Source organism: Drosophila gunungcola, unplaced genomic scaffold (assembly GCF_025200985.1).
Source record: "Drosophila gunungcola strain Sukarami unplaced genomic scaffold, Dgunungcola_SK_2 000071F, whole genome shotgun sequence".
Lineage (NCBI taxonomy): Eukaryota > Metazoa > Arthropoda > Insecta > Diptera > Drosophilidae > Drosophila > Drosophila gunungcola.
In genome coordinates this window covers 165437-177947 of record NW_026453234.1, presented here as the reverse complement: position 1 = coordinate 177947, position 12511 = coordinate 165437, and the positions used below count along the sequence as shown (strand labels likewise).

The 12511-nt window shown below is 34.7% G+C and overlaps 1 protein-coding gene across 4 annotated transcripts; it reads right to left on the bottom strand.

Annotated features, from left to right (window-relative positions):
• Window positions 1-117: 117 nt before the first annotated feature.
• Window positions 118-11087, bottom strand: LOC128264475 (uncharacterized). 4 transcript variants are annotated; one of them, XM_052999963.1, is made up of 6 exons: window positions 10866-11087; window positions 3564-3868; window positions 2357-2473; window positions 1427-1713; window positions 1212-1371; window positions 118-441 (listed from the first exon to the last, which is right to left on the bottom strand). In XM_052999963.1, exons 2-6 carry the CDS (start codon window positions 3770-3772, stop codon window positions 279-281), a joined length of 936 nt encoding a protein of 311 aa, XP_052855923.1. In that variant the 5' UTR covers window positions 3773-3868; window positions 10866-11087; the 3' UTR covers window positions 118-278. The 4 variants fall into 4 exon arrangements, with proteins under 4 accessions (XP_052855923.1, XP_052855922.1, XP_052855924.1 ...); XM_052999962.1 differs by having other exon boundaries at window positions 3564-3871; window positions 10870-11087; XM_052999964.1 differs by having other exon boundaries at window positions 10870-11087.
• Between the last annotated feature and the right edge of the window lie 1424 nt (window positions 11088-12511).

Here is a 12511-nt window from a genome sequence, read left to right as displayed (position 1 = left end):
CAAATAAATGAAATATATATATATATTTATATTTATATTCGTATTTGTATAACAAAGATTACAATTCTACTTTAATAATTATCCTAGATAACGTTAACGCTAAACTGTAAACCCCAACTGAATATTCGATAAATAAAAAGCGGGCGTCATCGTTTGTAAAACATAATAAATAGACCGTTTCCTTCGACTTCTTCGTCCCCACCTCCTGTACATTTTGAAATGAGCCCCGAATGAATCCCCCCGATTTACGATTTACGATTTTCGATTCCCGGCTACCCCTAGAATCCCTCCTTGGCTGCCCGGAACTTGTACTGGTTCTTGCGTCCATCCAAACAGGGCACCTGCACCAGATTGAAGTAGATGGAGCCCATCAGCTGCGAGGCCGAGGTGTTGGTCATCTTCAGGCAGGAGAATAGCATGTCGTCGCAGATGCAGTGGGATCTGTGGAGGAATCAAGCGGATTATTCTATATACATACGGAATACGGTTACGGAATAAATGAAGTGATTCTATAGCAAGGATGTTATGTTAAAGGAATTGCAAACAGAATCTGATGGAAAATTAAATTAATTGTAAAAAAAAAAAAACAAAGAAAAAAGAACTATTAAAGTACTTTCCACGAAAACTATTTTAAAGAAAAATGTTGTTATTAAAAATACATTTTTTATGATTTTTTTTATATAGCTATACTGGAAGCTACGAAATAAATAAATACTATAAATTTATCAAGTTGATCGTTAAAATTAAAAAAAAATATAATTTTAAACATTTAACATACATTTTTTATATGTTTTTCTTTTTTATTCTGTTATATCTTTGAGCTAAATATAATGGTTCTGTTTAAAGAAAGTCATGTTATAGCGATTGTTAATAAATGTTAGAAAATCAAATTTCAAAAACTATATTTTCCAAACAATATTTTTAAATGTTTAAAATGTTAATTTCGTTGAAAAAAAGAGATTATAATTAAATATTATAAGTTGTATGCTTTTTAACTTAAATGCATTTTACCATTCCCAAAAGTGTTTAGGCTTTAAAAGATTAATTTCATATTATCATGCTATTATATATATATATATATAATAGTATTCAAATACCAATTTAAAAGACAAATTTCAAGTTATCATGGTATTATAATAGCTTGCCCATGAATCCTTAAAACCAAACCACTCTGTGTATTCTGATAATCATTTAACCATTTTACGACTCACTTTGTGTACAGTGAATCGTTCATCAGATCGTATTTGTGCTGATAGGCCCGGATTTTGATAGGACAGAGATCATGTTGGCGACAGCATCGATCCATGGCCATCTCGCTGCCAAGATCACTGTATGTCTCTGCAATATCGCCAGTGCCACACCACTTTGTTCCTATACAAATAAGTGAGTTAACATAGTAAAAGCACCCGCAAAGTGAGCAACTCACCTGGAATAATGCCACTGAGCAGGGAGAAGGGACTACGCGGAAAGATATTGGTGGCCAGCTTGAGGGCCACTCCATCATTGGTTCCCAACGTCGAGGATGAATCGCCTGATCCGCCGCCACTGCTCCGCTCACCGCTTTCCAGCTTGGACTTGAAGCGAGAGGCGTAGCTCAGCTTATCCACATGCTCACACTGATCCATCAGCTTAAGCATCTCATCGAATTTGATTTCCAGGGGGCGATTATAGTGTGATAGGCCCTCCAGCAGCATTTTGCCCTCCTTATCGTTGCTAGGGATGGGAAAAAGGAAAATGCTCAGCAAGCCTTTCTATGCGCTTCTCATACACATTACCTAAGTGACCTTTTTGGTGCAGAATGGGTAATTGAATATGAAAAAATTGTTCCAAAATCTATTCTTTTAGAAAACTAGATTGGAGTTTGCATTTACATTTTTTTATAAGCAATGTGTTGATAGAAAAGTTCCAGTTCATTAAAATTGTATTGGATTTCAACTACCTACCAAACACAAAAAAAATAGATGTATATACGCGTATATATATATATCGTCTCCCTAATCAAGTATTCAGTTCATATTCAATAGATTTTCTGATCAGTTGCCCATGTATATAAATTAAAAAACTACTTCCCGAAAACCTTGATTTCTTCCATATAGAGAAGTGTACAAAAAATTAAAAGACAATTAGAAATTAATTTGCCTTCATAACATAATGATAACAAGATCAAAAAAAATTAATAAAAATGTATATCTGTAACTAACCTTATAAATCTAAAGTTATGGGCTTTTGTTATGATCTTGTTTTCAGTTTAATATATAAAATTACCCTTTTACCTCAAAAGTTAAATACTATTTTCATTTGAAGTGAATTTTTTATTTTTTATAATGGAAGTATTTAATATTATGATTACACTTACTAGATTTCGATCAGCTCGCAACCGAGCAGCAACTTCTGAGGCCCCAACTCCGTTACGGCTATGGTCAGATCGTGATAGTATATCATAATAAGCGAGTCGTTGCTCACCCGCTTTCCGCTGCCGAAAAAAAGAGAGTACAGAGGAAAAATGTGTATGACATTAAATAGTTTCTAATATAATTTTCAATTTTTGTATATTTTGATCTGATATCAAGCTGCGTTTTTATTTCTGTGTGGAGTGTAAGGGGGGTTTTGAGTGAGAGCTCGGTGCGACGGTTATGGGCACATGGCCAGGCGTCCGACCGTGCGGATACGTGACGTCCATGGCAATGGACTCGGCGGGCGAGTGAAACCCTCTAGTCGAACGTTGGTTGACTGCTGATCGCAGCCCGGATGGAGTGGATCACCACTCACATCGACATCTTTATCTGGCGCACGCTGCAGCTCAATGATCTATCTTTCTATGCGTTTCTCATAATTATTAGGTAAGTGATTTGAAATATTATACACTTTTCGTATACAGAGATAAGATCTAATAGAGATTGTTGAAAAAGATTTGGATAATACTTTCTATGCAGTTTTCTTAGTTAGTGGATATTTGTATCAAGTTAAGAAGCCTTTCTATGCGATTCGCTTAATTTTTAGTTAAGGGATTTTGAATTCTATAAATGTTTGTTATATTTGTTTTGAAGGGATTGTTGATAAAATGGGCTAGTACTTTCTATGCCAATTTCTTCGTTAGTTGTCATCTCTTTCTGGCAGCTCGATGACCACCCTCATTCTTACTACTATTAGCATAGTAATTTGAAATATAATATCTTCTTCTTATATTTGTCATAAAAAAGATGGTTGATAAGATTTGTACATTACTTTTAATGCAGTCTCCTTGGTAAGTTGACTTTTGCATCTGGTGCACTCTGCGCTGCTCGATGATCTACCTTAAGTTCGTAAGCCTTTCTCACAATTATTGTATATTCATACATATATTTACAGGGAACTGCTATTTTCTTTTTGACATATTTATTTCTCAACTAGATTGGTGCGCCTTTCTATGCGCTTCTCACAATAATTACCTTAGGGTTTTAAAATGCCCCAAAAGTTTCTTACACTTGTTATTAGAGAATGATTGATGAAATTGGGAAAAATTGTACTGTTTAATACTATGCAGAATAATTGTTTATAATCGGATTGTATAGATCCACACTCACCTGTAGGTCTTCATCTGGCGCACACTGCGCTGCTCGATGATTTGCTGGGTGAAGGACTGAAACGAGGGGAATCCCTGCAGTCCTTGGGGCAGGCTGAAGGATAACGTGGGCTTGGCCACCGCCTCCGAGGTTAAGTAACCGAGAAGGACGCAGAAGAGCAGCGAGGCCAGCAGCTGGAGGCGCCGTCGCAGCCCGAGGTTGTAGGCCATCTTGGCGTAGTGGTTTCTTCGATCTGGATGAGCTGCCACTAAGGCATCGCCGGCTGGACTGAGCCGTTTCCCAAAAGCACCGGCAACGTGTCCAACCTACTGTTTTCCAGTACGAAAGAGAGAGGGGAGTCCACTGTTGTTATTCTTTAATTATTCAGCTGGAGAAGTTCGCGCTGGTCGACTAGTCAGCGGCTTACTGTTTGCAGAAGGTTGGGGTCAAAGGTTTGCTGTCTCGGGCTGCGTGTCAAAAGTTGAAGGCGTCGCCAAACGCTTTTAAATAATTTAAAAGCCCATTCACCATACAGAGAAGACACTAGAACATTTGTTATGACTTTCCTTCGCTGACTAAGGAAATAACAACAGGAATTTTAGTTTATGGAAGTTAACTCTAGACATCTCATTTTAAATTGAGTAAATTATGGCTTGTTACATTAAACAAGCAATTTTAATTTACTCAACAAATTTAAATTAAAAGTCTAGACTAAACCATTTTAAACTATTTTAGTATATATTTTCAAATTCAATTTGTTGATTCGTTTTTCGAACAAATTTGGAAATAGAAAAAACTGAAACCTATTTTACATTCCAAAATTGTTAGTGAAAATCAAGTTGTAGTTGAATTTCAATATTTGTTGGTTTAAAATGATTATAATATGCAAAAGGACATCTTGACATTTAAAAATATAATTACTATATATTCTTTAAATCAAATTTAAATTCTAATTCTAATAATAATCACTTTCATATGATTTGAAGGCCTTAAGTCTGACTGCCCTTATATGTGCTTCTCACAATTGTTAGCTAAGAATTAATGCAAAATGCAATATGCTTCAAATATCTAAAAAGTTTTGCTTTTTTTTTTAAACAGTTTAGAAGCTTTTAGGTAGGGCAACGACCTATTAATACAAAAATTGTTATTAATACTATTTTAGCACTTTACAAAAGCAGATTTCATTTCTCGGTGTAAAGCTAGAGGCTCGTCCGTCAGCTGGCCAACATCCCAGAGTTGCGGGTGAAATTACCACGCCAGGTGCCAAAAACCGCGACTCAGGTGACCTCGTTCCCAGAGCCGGGGAAAAAAAAAAACATAGAGAGGATAGCAAAACAATGGCCACTGACAACACGCGCTTTGCAACTCCTCCCAATATACATGTACCTATTTGTCATCTATTGCATCAGGCCGAGCACTAGCCAAGAATCGGCTGCGCCCTGCCATTAGCTGACAACCAACGGGGCGGATACATGCAACACATTACGTATACGCAGCGTTGACGGCCAGACAATGGTCTATCATTGTGGCAACCAGATTGGTTGGTTGGCTAGCCGGATTGACAAATATGTTGCCAATTACTCGTTAGTGGACAGGTGGGCATGGGAATACAGATTGCCACTAATTGGGTTTTTTTCGGTGAGCTTGACTTGCACATATATTGTGTATTGTGTATTGTATTCAATTAATTTTTTTATATTTTGTTAAAAATGATTCAATTTGGCATAGTTGATAAGTTTATTAATCAAAGGCTTAATATTCTTTTATCACAAACATCTGGTTTCTATTAGGGATAAGCTAAATAATTAGCCTATACTTGACATTTTTATTGGGTCAAATTTTGTAAACTGATAAAACAAATACATTAAAAAGTTTACAAGCAACTTTTGTTATCTATTATACATAAATAATAATAAATATAAAAGTAACTAAAAAGTCAAGCATTTCATAAAAAAACTTTTGAAAACTTTATAAAACCAACGAAAGTGTACAAACTTTGTTGCATTTTAATAGCCATTTATCATTTAATAAAAGTGTAAAACAAGTCATCTATCAGCGTGCAAAGCTGATATTTAAAATATACCTAATATCTACAAGAACTGTTCTCTTGTTTCTATAATAAGGTAATAAAGTAAGTAATAATGCAATTTTTGTGTAACCCAGTAGGGGAATTTAAGATATTTAGGGAAGCTTTTTGCAATCGGTTGTTAGCCGGCTATCTATTGGAAACCTGTGGCAATCTCCACGCCAACTGACATCATTTCTTGGCATGGAAGGTCAGGGGCCAGTTGTCCCTTGACCTTAGCGTGGCCTGGCGTCTTGGCCACTTTAATTCAAGAGGTTGAACCACCAGCAGGCCCCCTACCTGTTTAAAAAATCGCTATGCCTGTGCGAATGGCTTGAACACACGCACCACGAACCTGCTAATAAAGCTGCCAAAATGTCCCCTTATAACACCTTTTTTTCCGTGCCCTCCTCCGCCGCCGCCGCCACCTCTATTCGTTTATTGTTATTACTATTATTGTTATTTTTTTCCCCTGTCATCGCATAAACATATTTTATTTTGCTTTTGAAATCACGAAAGTTTACGCAAGTTTTGGTCAAGAGGAAGAGAAGAGAGGTGGCCCTGTAGGTGAGCAAAGTGAAAGTGATTCCGACTTGGCCGACGATTTCGTGCGATTTCAATGGCCACTATGCATATAGCCAATAAATGAAATGACGAAGCTGGCCCAAAAAAAAAACTGTGGCGTGTGTGGCAATGGACCTTGCGTGAAACTACAACTCCACCCACTCCACTTCAATCATTCACCTGCCACGCCCCCGACCCTGCCCATGGGACTAACGAGAAAACGGGGCTTAAATGCACCGAAAAAAAATTACAAGCCAATATTTTGTGCCAAAATGAAATTCATAAACAATAAATTGCAGAGTTTGTAAAAAAAGAACTTTTGTTGTACTTTTTCATCAGGTAAATAACACTTTTAAATATATTTAAAGTGCTAAAAATATTTATTTTATATAAAGTTAACTTTAAAAACATCAAAAAGCGTTTGAGTTTTATTTTTAAGTAGCATTTATATGTATCATATAATTCACTTTTTTAAGCACTTGATGTTAACATTTTTTCAATTGATTTGGGTTTAAACATAACATTATTAATTGTTTTTCAAACAAATATCTGCAAGTCAATTATATTTTACCAAATAAATTCATATTTTTTTGTATTAAAACAATATTATAAAATGTATATTTTGTACATGTTTTTTTAAGGTGTACAGATACGAAATATCACCAAGATATGTATGTCAAGTGGAGCAGTTGACGACTGATCACCGGTTGGTTCAATGCTAAACGAAAATGCAAATAGCCAAGACCAAAACACGGCCAAAACGAATCTGCAGTCAAATAAAGCAAATGTGAAACTCCGAGTTCCGGAATCACTTAAATGTTTTTGTGTTTTTGCTTCTTATTTTATTCAAAGTAAAAGTAAAGTAAAATATTTGTATACTTCTTCAAATGTTTAATATCAGGAATACACTTTGTATGATTTTAAAATAAAATAAAATGAAATACATTTTTAAAGCATTTCTGTAACTTTTATATTAAAAGCTAAAAATTGTTTGGATATTTTAACAGGTGGGCAAAGAGTTCTTATTAGTCTGCATCAATTTTCTGTTTGTGCATTATTACTGCTGACAACATTTAAAAGCTGACATAGACCTTTGCTTGGGTCAGGCTTTAACTGGCTTAAATGGCACGTAATAATTGTAGAACAAATTAGCACATTATTTATGAACAGAAATAAAAAAACAGTTTACAAAACAAAAGCAAGCATATTTGAAATCTTTAAAAAAATAAAACATTATTTATCTCAAGACTCCAGGAAGTGAACTATTTTTGCACCCATATAATATTTCCTGAAGTGTTAATTATACACTTATTTTTGAGCTCGAATTCTGTTTCGCTTAAGTCGTTTCTAAGTCACATTGAAATAGTATATAGTATAGAATAGTTTATGATTCTTGCTAAATTTGAACGGGTTAGGATAGGTTTTATAACTTCTGTGATGCCTTTGGCATTGGGTCAAAATGAATAGTATAAGTATTTTGTCTATGTTAAGCAAAACACTAAAACAGTACCAAAAGCTTCGTTAATTTTTTGGTTTTGATTTTAAGAAAACTGTTTGAACAGTTCACTTTAAACTATATGCTGAAGTTTATTTGGGGTACAAAAAGTGTCAACTCATTGGGAGCTCATTGCCGGATGGGAAGCCCAGTTTTTCGGCGGAAATGAAAAGAAATCAAATCGAAGTCAAATAATAAATGAAATGAAATTACTATACTTTCGGAGTTTCTAACTGTTTTCATCGCTGATAGCGACTAAATGGGACCCGAGATGCTGACAACGATAATGACAAATAAAGATGATCATCATAATGAAAGCGCTGGGTTTCGGTTTAATTTGTTCTTCTACCGCTTTTTTTGTTGTCGTTCGTGATGGATCTGTGAACCCAAAGTCTTTGGGGCTCTGGAGATCATCTTTAATGCGCTGCTCTTGCATTTTTAAGTGCCTCTCGACGGAGACTTTTCCGCCAGAGTTTCGTCAAATGGGCCAAGACTCTAAGACACTATGCACGTATATGATCACAAACGAAACTTGGCCAACTTGAACTTGGTCGGTGGAATATGCGATTTTGTTTTTGTCCTAACTTTAAATGCCGGCGAGAGTTGTGGCCGAGTTCAAAAGTGCAAAAGAGAAATACAAATGCGGCACCAGCTGCTCGAGGGGCCTTGGCATAGGTCAGTGAAGCGTATTATAGCCCAAAACCAATCCCCCTGTTGGGTTTTCTTTCATTTTTCACACACCCTAAAAGAGGGTATATAGAAAACCAACGTAACCAGAAATAATCCAAAATTTAACACATACACAATTTGCTTTATCAAATTCAAAAGGTGCAAGAATAAAAAATAAAGAATAAATGGCCTTCTTTAAGCGTAATTTTATTTTTTTTTTAACATTTTAAAATAATATTGACATAATAACATTTCTTGTTTGATTGCAATTTGAAACAATTTTAAGTATTTAAGTATTACCCCTTAATCTTTATAAGATAACACAATTAACAGATCAAACCCTGAACTATTTACTCAAGCTTAAAATTGGTCGCCAAAATATTAAAATAAAGTCATTATTGGATATTATAACATGTTATTTAACATATGGACAAATTATAAGTGAGTTTGGCATTCTAAATAAAACTGTAGAGGGTTTAAAAAATAAAAAATTAAACATTTAATCATTATAAAATATTATATTTAAGCAACAAAAACCGAATAAATAATGGAGCTTATAGGAAAAATGCAACTCATTGGTCAATTTATTAAAAATATGTTTTAAGAAAAGGGTATTTAAAGAAAGTCTTGTCTTTTTTTCGATTTGCTTTTTTTTTTCTCGCCACAGAGGGAGTGCAGTAAAAGTGGCCATGGCTGCAGATGAGCCACAATACGGCGAACAAAACAAAAGCCACAACACCAGCGGCTAAATACAGAAAAAAAAAAAGAAGCAACAGGTTTCGGATCCGCGGATCTGCTTTAACTTTCACATTGGGCACCTAATTGTGGGCTTTAATCTCGGTTAATTTGCTCCAGTTTTGATCGGCGCTTGTGGCACACAGAAAGAAAGATACATGGATAAGAAATGGTTGGCACTTGGTTGGATATAGCTATCGGACTTATGGATTATGCAACTGCGAGGGGACAGCAGAGTATTCAACGACCAAGTCGCACTTCACAACTGCCCGCTAATCCGTCCGCTGCCTCTCATTATGGCCATTCTCGTATAGCCATTATAGCCATTCCCATTCCCAATCCCATTCCCAATCCCAATTCATTGTGTGCACGGCCAGAAAACAGTCATATTGTCTACCATATTGTACAATGTATATAAAAGCTAGGCGTAGATATAGCAAACTTTATGATCCGTATCATGGTCAAACCTAAAAAACACTATAAATGTATGCTGAGATGCTTTTTAAAATATGAACCTTAATTTTGTCGTAAAACAACCATAGTTTCATGATACCGCTTACAAAATTATAACCATGTTTGCAAATGACCCTCAACAATAAGATATGCTTTTTAGTACAGTATTCAGTACTATTACTTTTAGTAAATAATAGCTTAGCTGATAAATCTTTTAATGCTGGGCTGATTTAAAACACATTCATAAATAATCTATAAGTTTAGTTTTTTAGCTTGCACTGATTTCAAAATACTTGATAAAACACTAACCAATAAGTTAAACTAAAAAACGATAACAATTCAAAAATCATTTAAAATATATGGATTCGAAACTCTGAAATTATTTGTTTCACCATTATGGCACTTTTAAAAAAGTTATAAAAATACTAAAAACAAGAGAAGAAAAATTCAATTGATTTTATTAAAAATTTAGACATATAAAAAACAAATAAATATGTTAAAAAATGGTAAATGAAGTTTAAATAAAATGCATGTAGTGAATGATTTAACCGGTTTTTGTGTTCCTCATTATCCAATTTATTATCTTATTGTAAGATGTGTTTTCCAGTGCACAGCTATTTAATTTCCCGATTAAGTTCGGCCATAAAAGGCATTTGCCACAGATCGGAAGATCGGCGGATCTCTAGTGCACTTTTGAACTTGCGCTAGTTTTATGGTAAGCCACAAATGCAGCACGACACACATATAAACAAGTTTATTGTTTTTTTTTTCTTAAGAACGAATATTTATAATTTATAGTTGTAGTCCTTAAAAAAAACATTTTTCTACGTTTAAAGTTCTCGTAAATATAACAATAAACGCAATAAGCGCAAAGTGTGCAAATTTTTATAAAAATAAATTGTAGTTTAATAACTTTCGAGAATAAAAGAATTGGTAAACTTTTATCTAAAACAACATTCTTATACCTTTCAAAACTAAGGAAAAATTAAATGTAAACAAAAATAAAAGACACATTTTAAACTTTTTAATAAAGTAATTTAATCTAAAACATCAGAATATATATGAAAATATTTAATAAACCCTTTTTTTTTATTGTTTTTCGTTTAAGGTAAGTAAATTTTATGAGGAAATGTTAAATATTATATCACAAACAAATAAGAACAGAACATTGAAGAGAACATCATTTAGGACCTCAGTTTTTTCTGTGTGGCATGCAACAACTTGAGACACAGCAGCACCATTAATAATTATGCACTCAGAACTGTTTTTTAGTTTTTGCGTTTATTGCACGCTTGGTCAGTTTCACTTTTCCACAAACACACACACACACACACACACACACTCACAGCGAAAAAAAAGAAAAACCCAATGGCTGGCCAAAATCGAAATAAAGGCTTATTTTTCAACGCCCGATTCGACTCGAGTGAGGCGCATGCGCAACCGCAGTGGCAATACAATACAATACAAGAGAGGTACGTTCAAGTATATAACAACCGGCACAGCAATCGCAATGCAAACCGCTCGCTGCCGCGCAAAGTCAGCAACTAACTGATCGATCAGGCCCAAAACCAAAGCCAAAGCCAAAAGCCAAGAGAGACGAGACTCCAGCGACGTCGAAACTACAGACAACAAAAAACTAAACTAAACAACAAAAACAAAAAAAAAGGGGGTAAAAAACAGCGACAACTTCGAGCGTCGGCGGCAAACGAGACAGCCGCGAAAATGTGTCAAAAGCAAAAGCTGTGCACTGAATTACAGGTGAAAAGTAAACACCTGCTGATACCCTAGAAAATTCATAGCTCTACTTCGGTGTTGGGGTGTACCCAGATACTGGTACCTAGATGCGTTCCTAGGTACAAATTTTGGTATCTTTTACTCTACCTAGGTAATAAATATTTCGATACCTTTTATTTAGGTACTGAAATATTTAAATAAAATATTTAAATTAAAAATATGTTGTTTAAATATTTTTGTACCTTTTATCTTAACTAGATACTTGAAAAAAGGTGTATCTAGTACCTTATCTAATTACTTATTTTCACAAATGCCTTGTATTTTACCTAGATCCAAGGAACTAGTACTAGAACTTCTTTATTTATAAGTAAAATAAATTAATGAATTCATATAAGTTAAAAAAAAAAATTAGGCTATAAATTTTCTAAAAACACCCATACACCCAAAGGAAAATCATGGTAAATCTAAATATTTTCATGTTTATTTAAACTATTTACTATTACTAAAAAATTATAATTTAAAATCATTAAAACACTGCCAAACGAATGTTCATATTTCTTAAAAAAAAAAACAGATATTGTTTTAATTAACAGGTAATATTAAATATAGTACTGCAACTTTTGGCAGCTTTGATCGCTGATGAGTGGAGTGAGTGAATTGTGTTGTTGCTGCTGCTGCGGTGTTGTTGCTGCAATGTTGCTGCTGCTGCGGTGTTGTTGCTGCTGTGCTGTTGCTGCTGTGAAGTTGCTGTTGACCCATTTTAGAGCGACTCCGCGGCTGCACATGCGCCTGCATCGTCAAATGTCGATCATCGCCTGCGCGGAGTTTTCCCATTCAGGCGTCTCCAAATCAAAAGCGACCCATCAATTGTGGTCGCTGGCGAAGTGAAAACAATGCCAAGCCAAACAACTTTTACAATGTCAGCGGCTGCGGGACCCAAGAAAAGTGACAGTGGGACAAGCAATTAAAAATGGTTTTAAGTGCGCCGAAAGCGTCACACAAAATGGTAAACACTGTCCGTGTAAAAGGTGCTGATGTACAGAGACAGTACAGTGAGCACTGGCTAATGCAAAATATCTTCAGTGCCAGAAGCACTATGTATTTGTAATTTTGAAACAAAAACTTGTAGCTTGGACATATTACTGACTGTTTTTATACAGATAAACAATCTGACCCCGATTAATTTCATAAAATTCACTTTTTAAACAAGTTTCCCATTTTTAATTCATACTTTTTTTTACAAAAATTTAACAA

Excerpts from the sequence above, each read along its gene's own strand:
- LOC128264475 (XM_052999963.1), bottom strand. The coding sequence starts at position 3,772 with ATGGCCTACAACCTCGGGCTGCGACGGCGCCTCCAGCTGCTGGCCTCG. Across the intron at positions 1,714-2,356 it reads TGCGAGCTGATCGAAATCTA|CAACGATAAGGAGGGCAAAA; the intron begins GTAAGTGTAATC and ends TCCCATCCCTAG. Across the intron at positions 442-1,211 it reads AACGATTCACTGTACACAAA|ATCCCACTGCATCTGCGACG; the intron begins GTGAGTCGTAAA and ends ATTCCTCCACAG.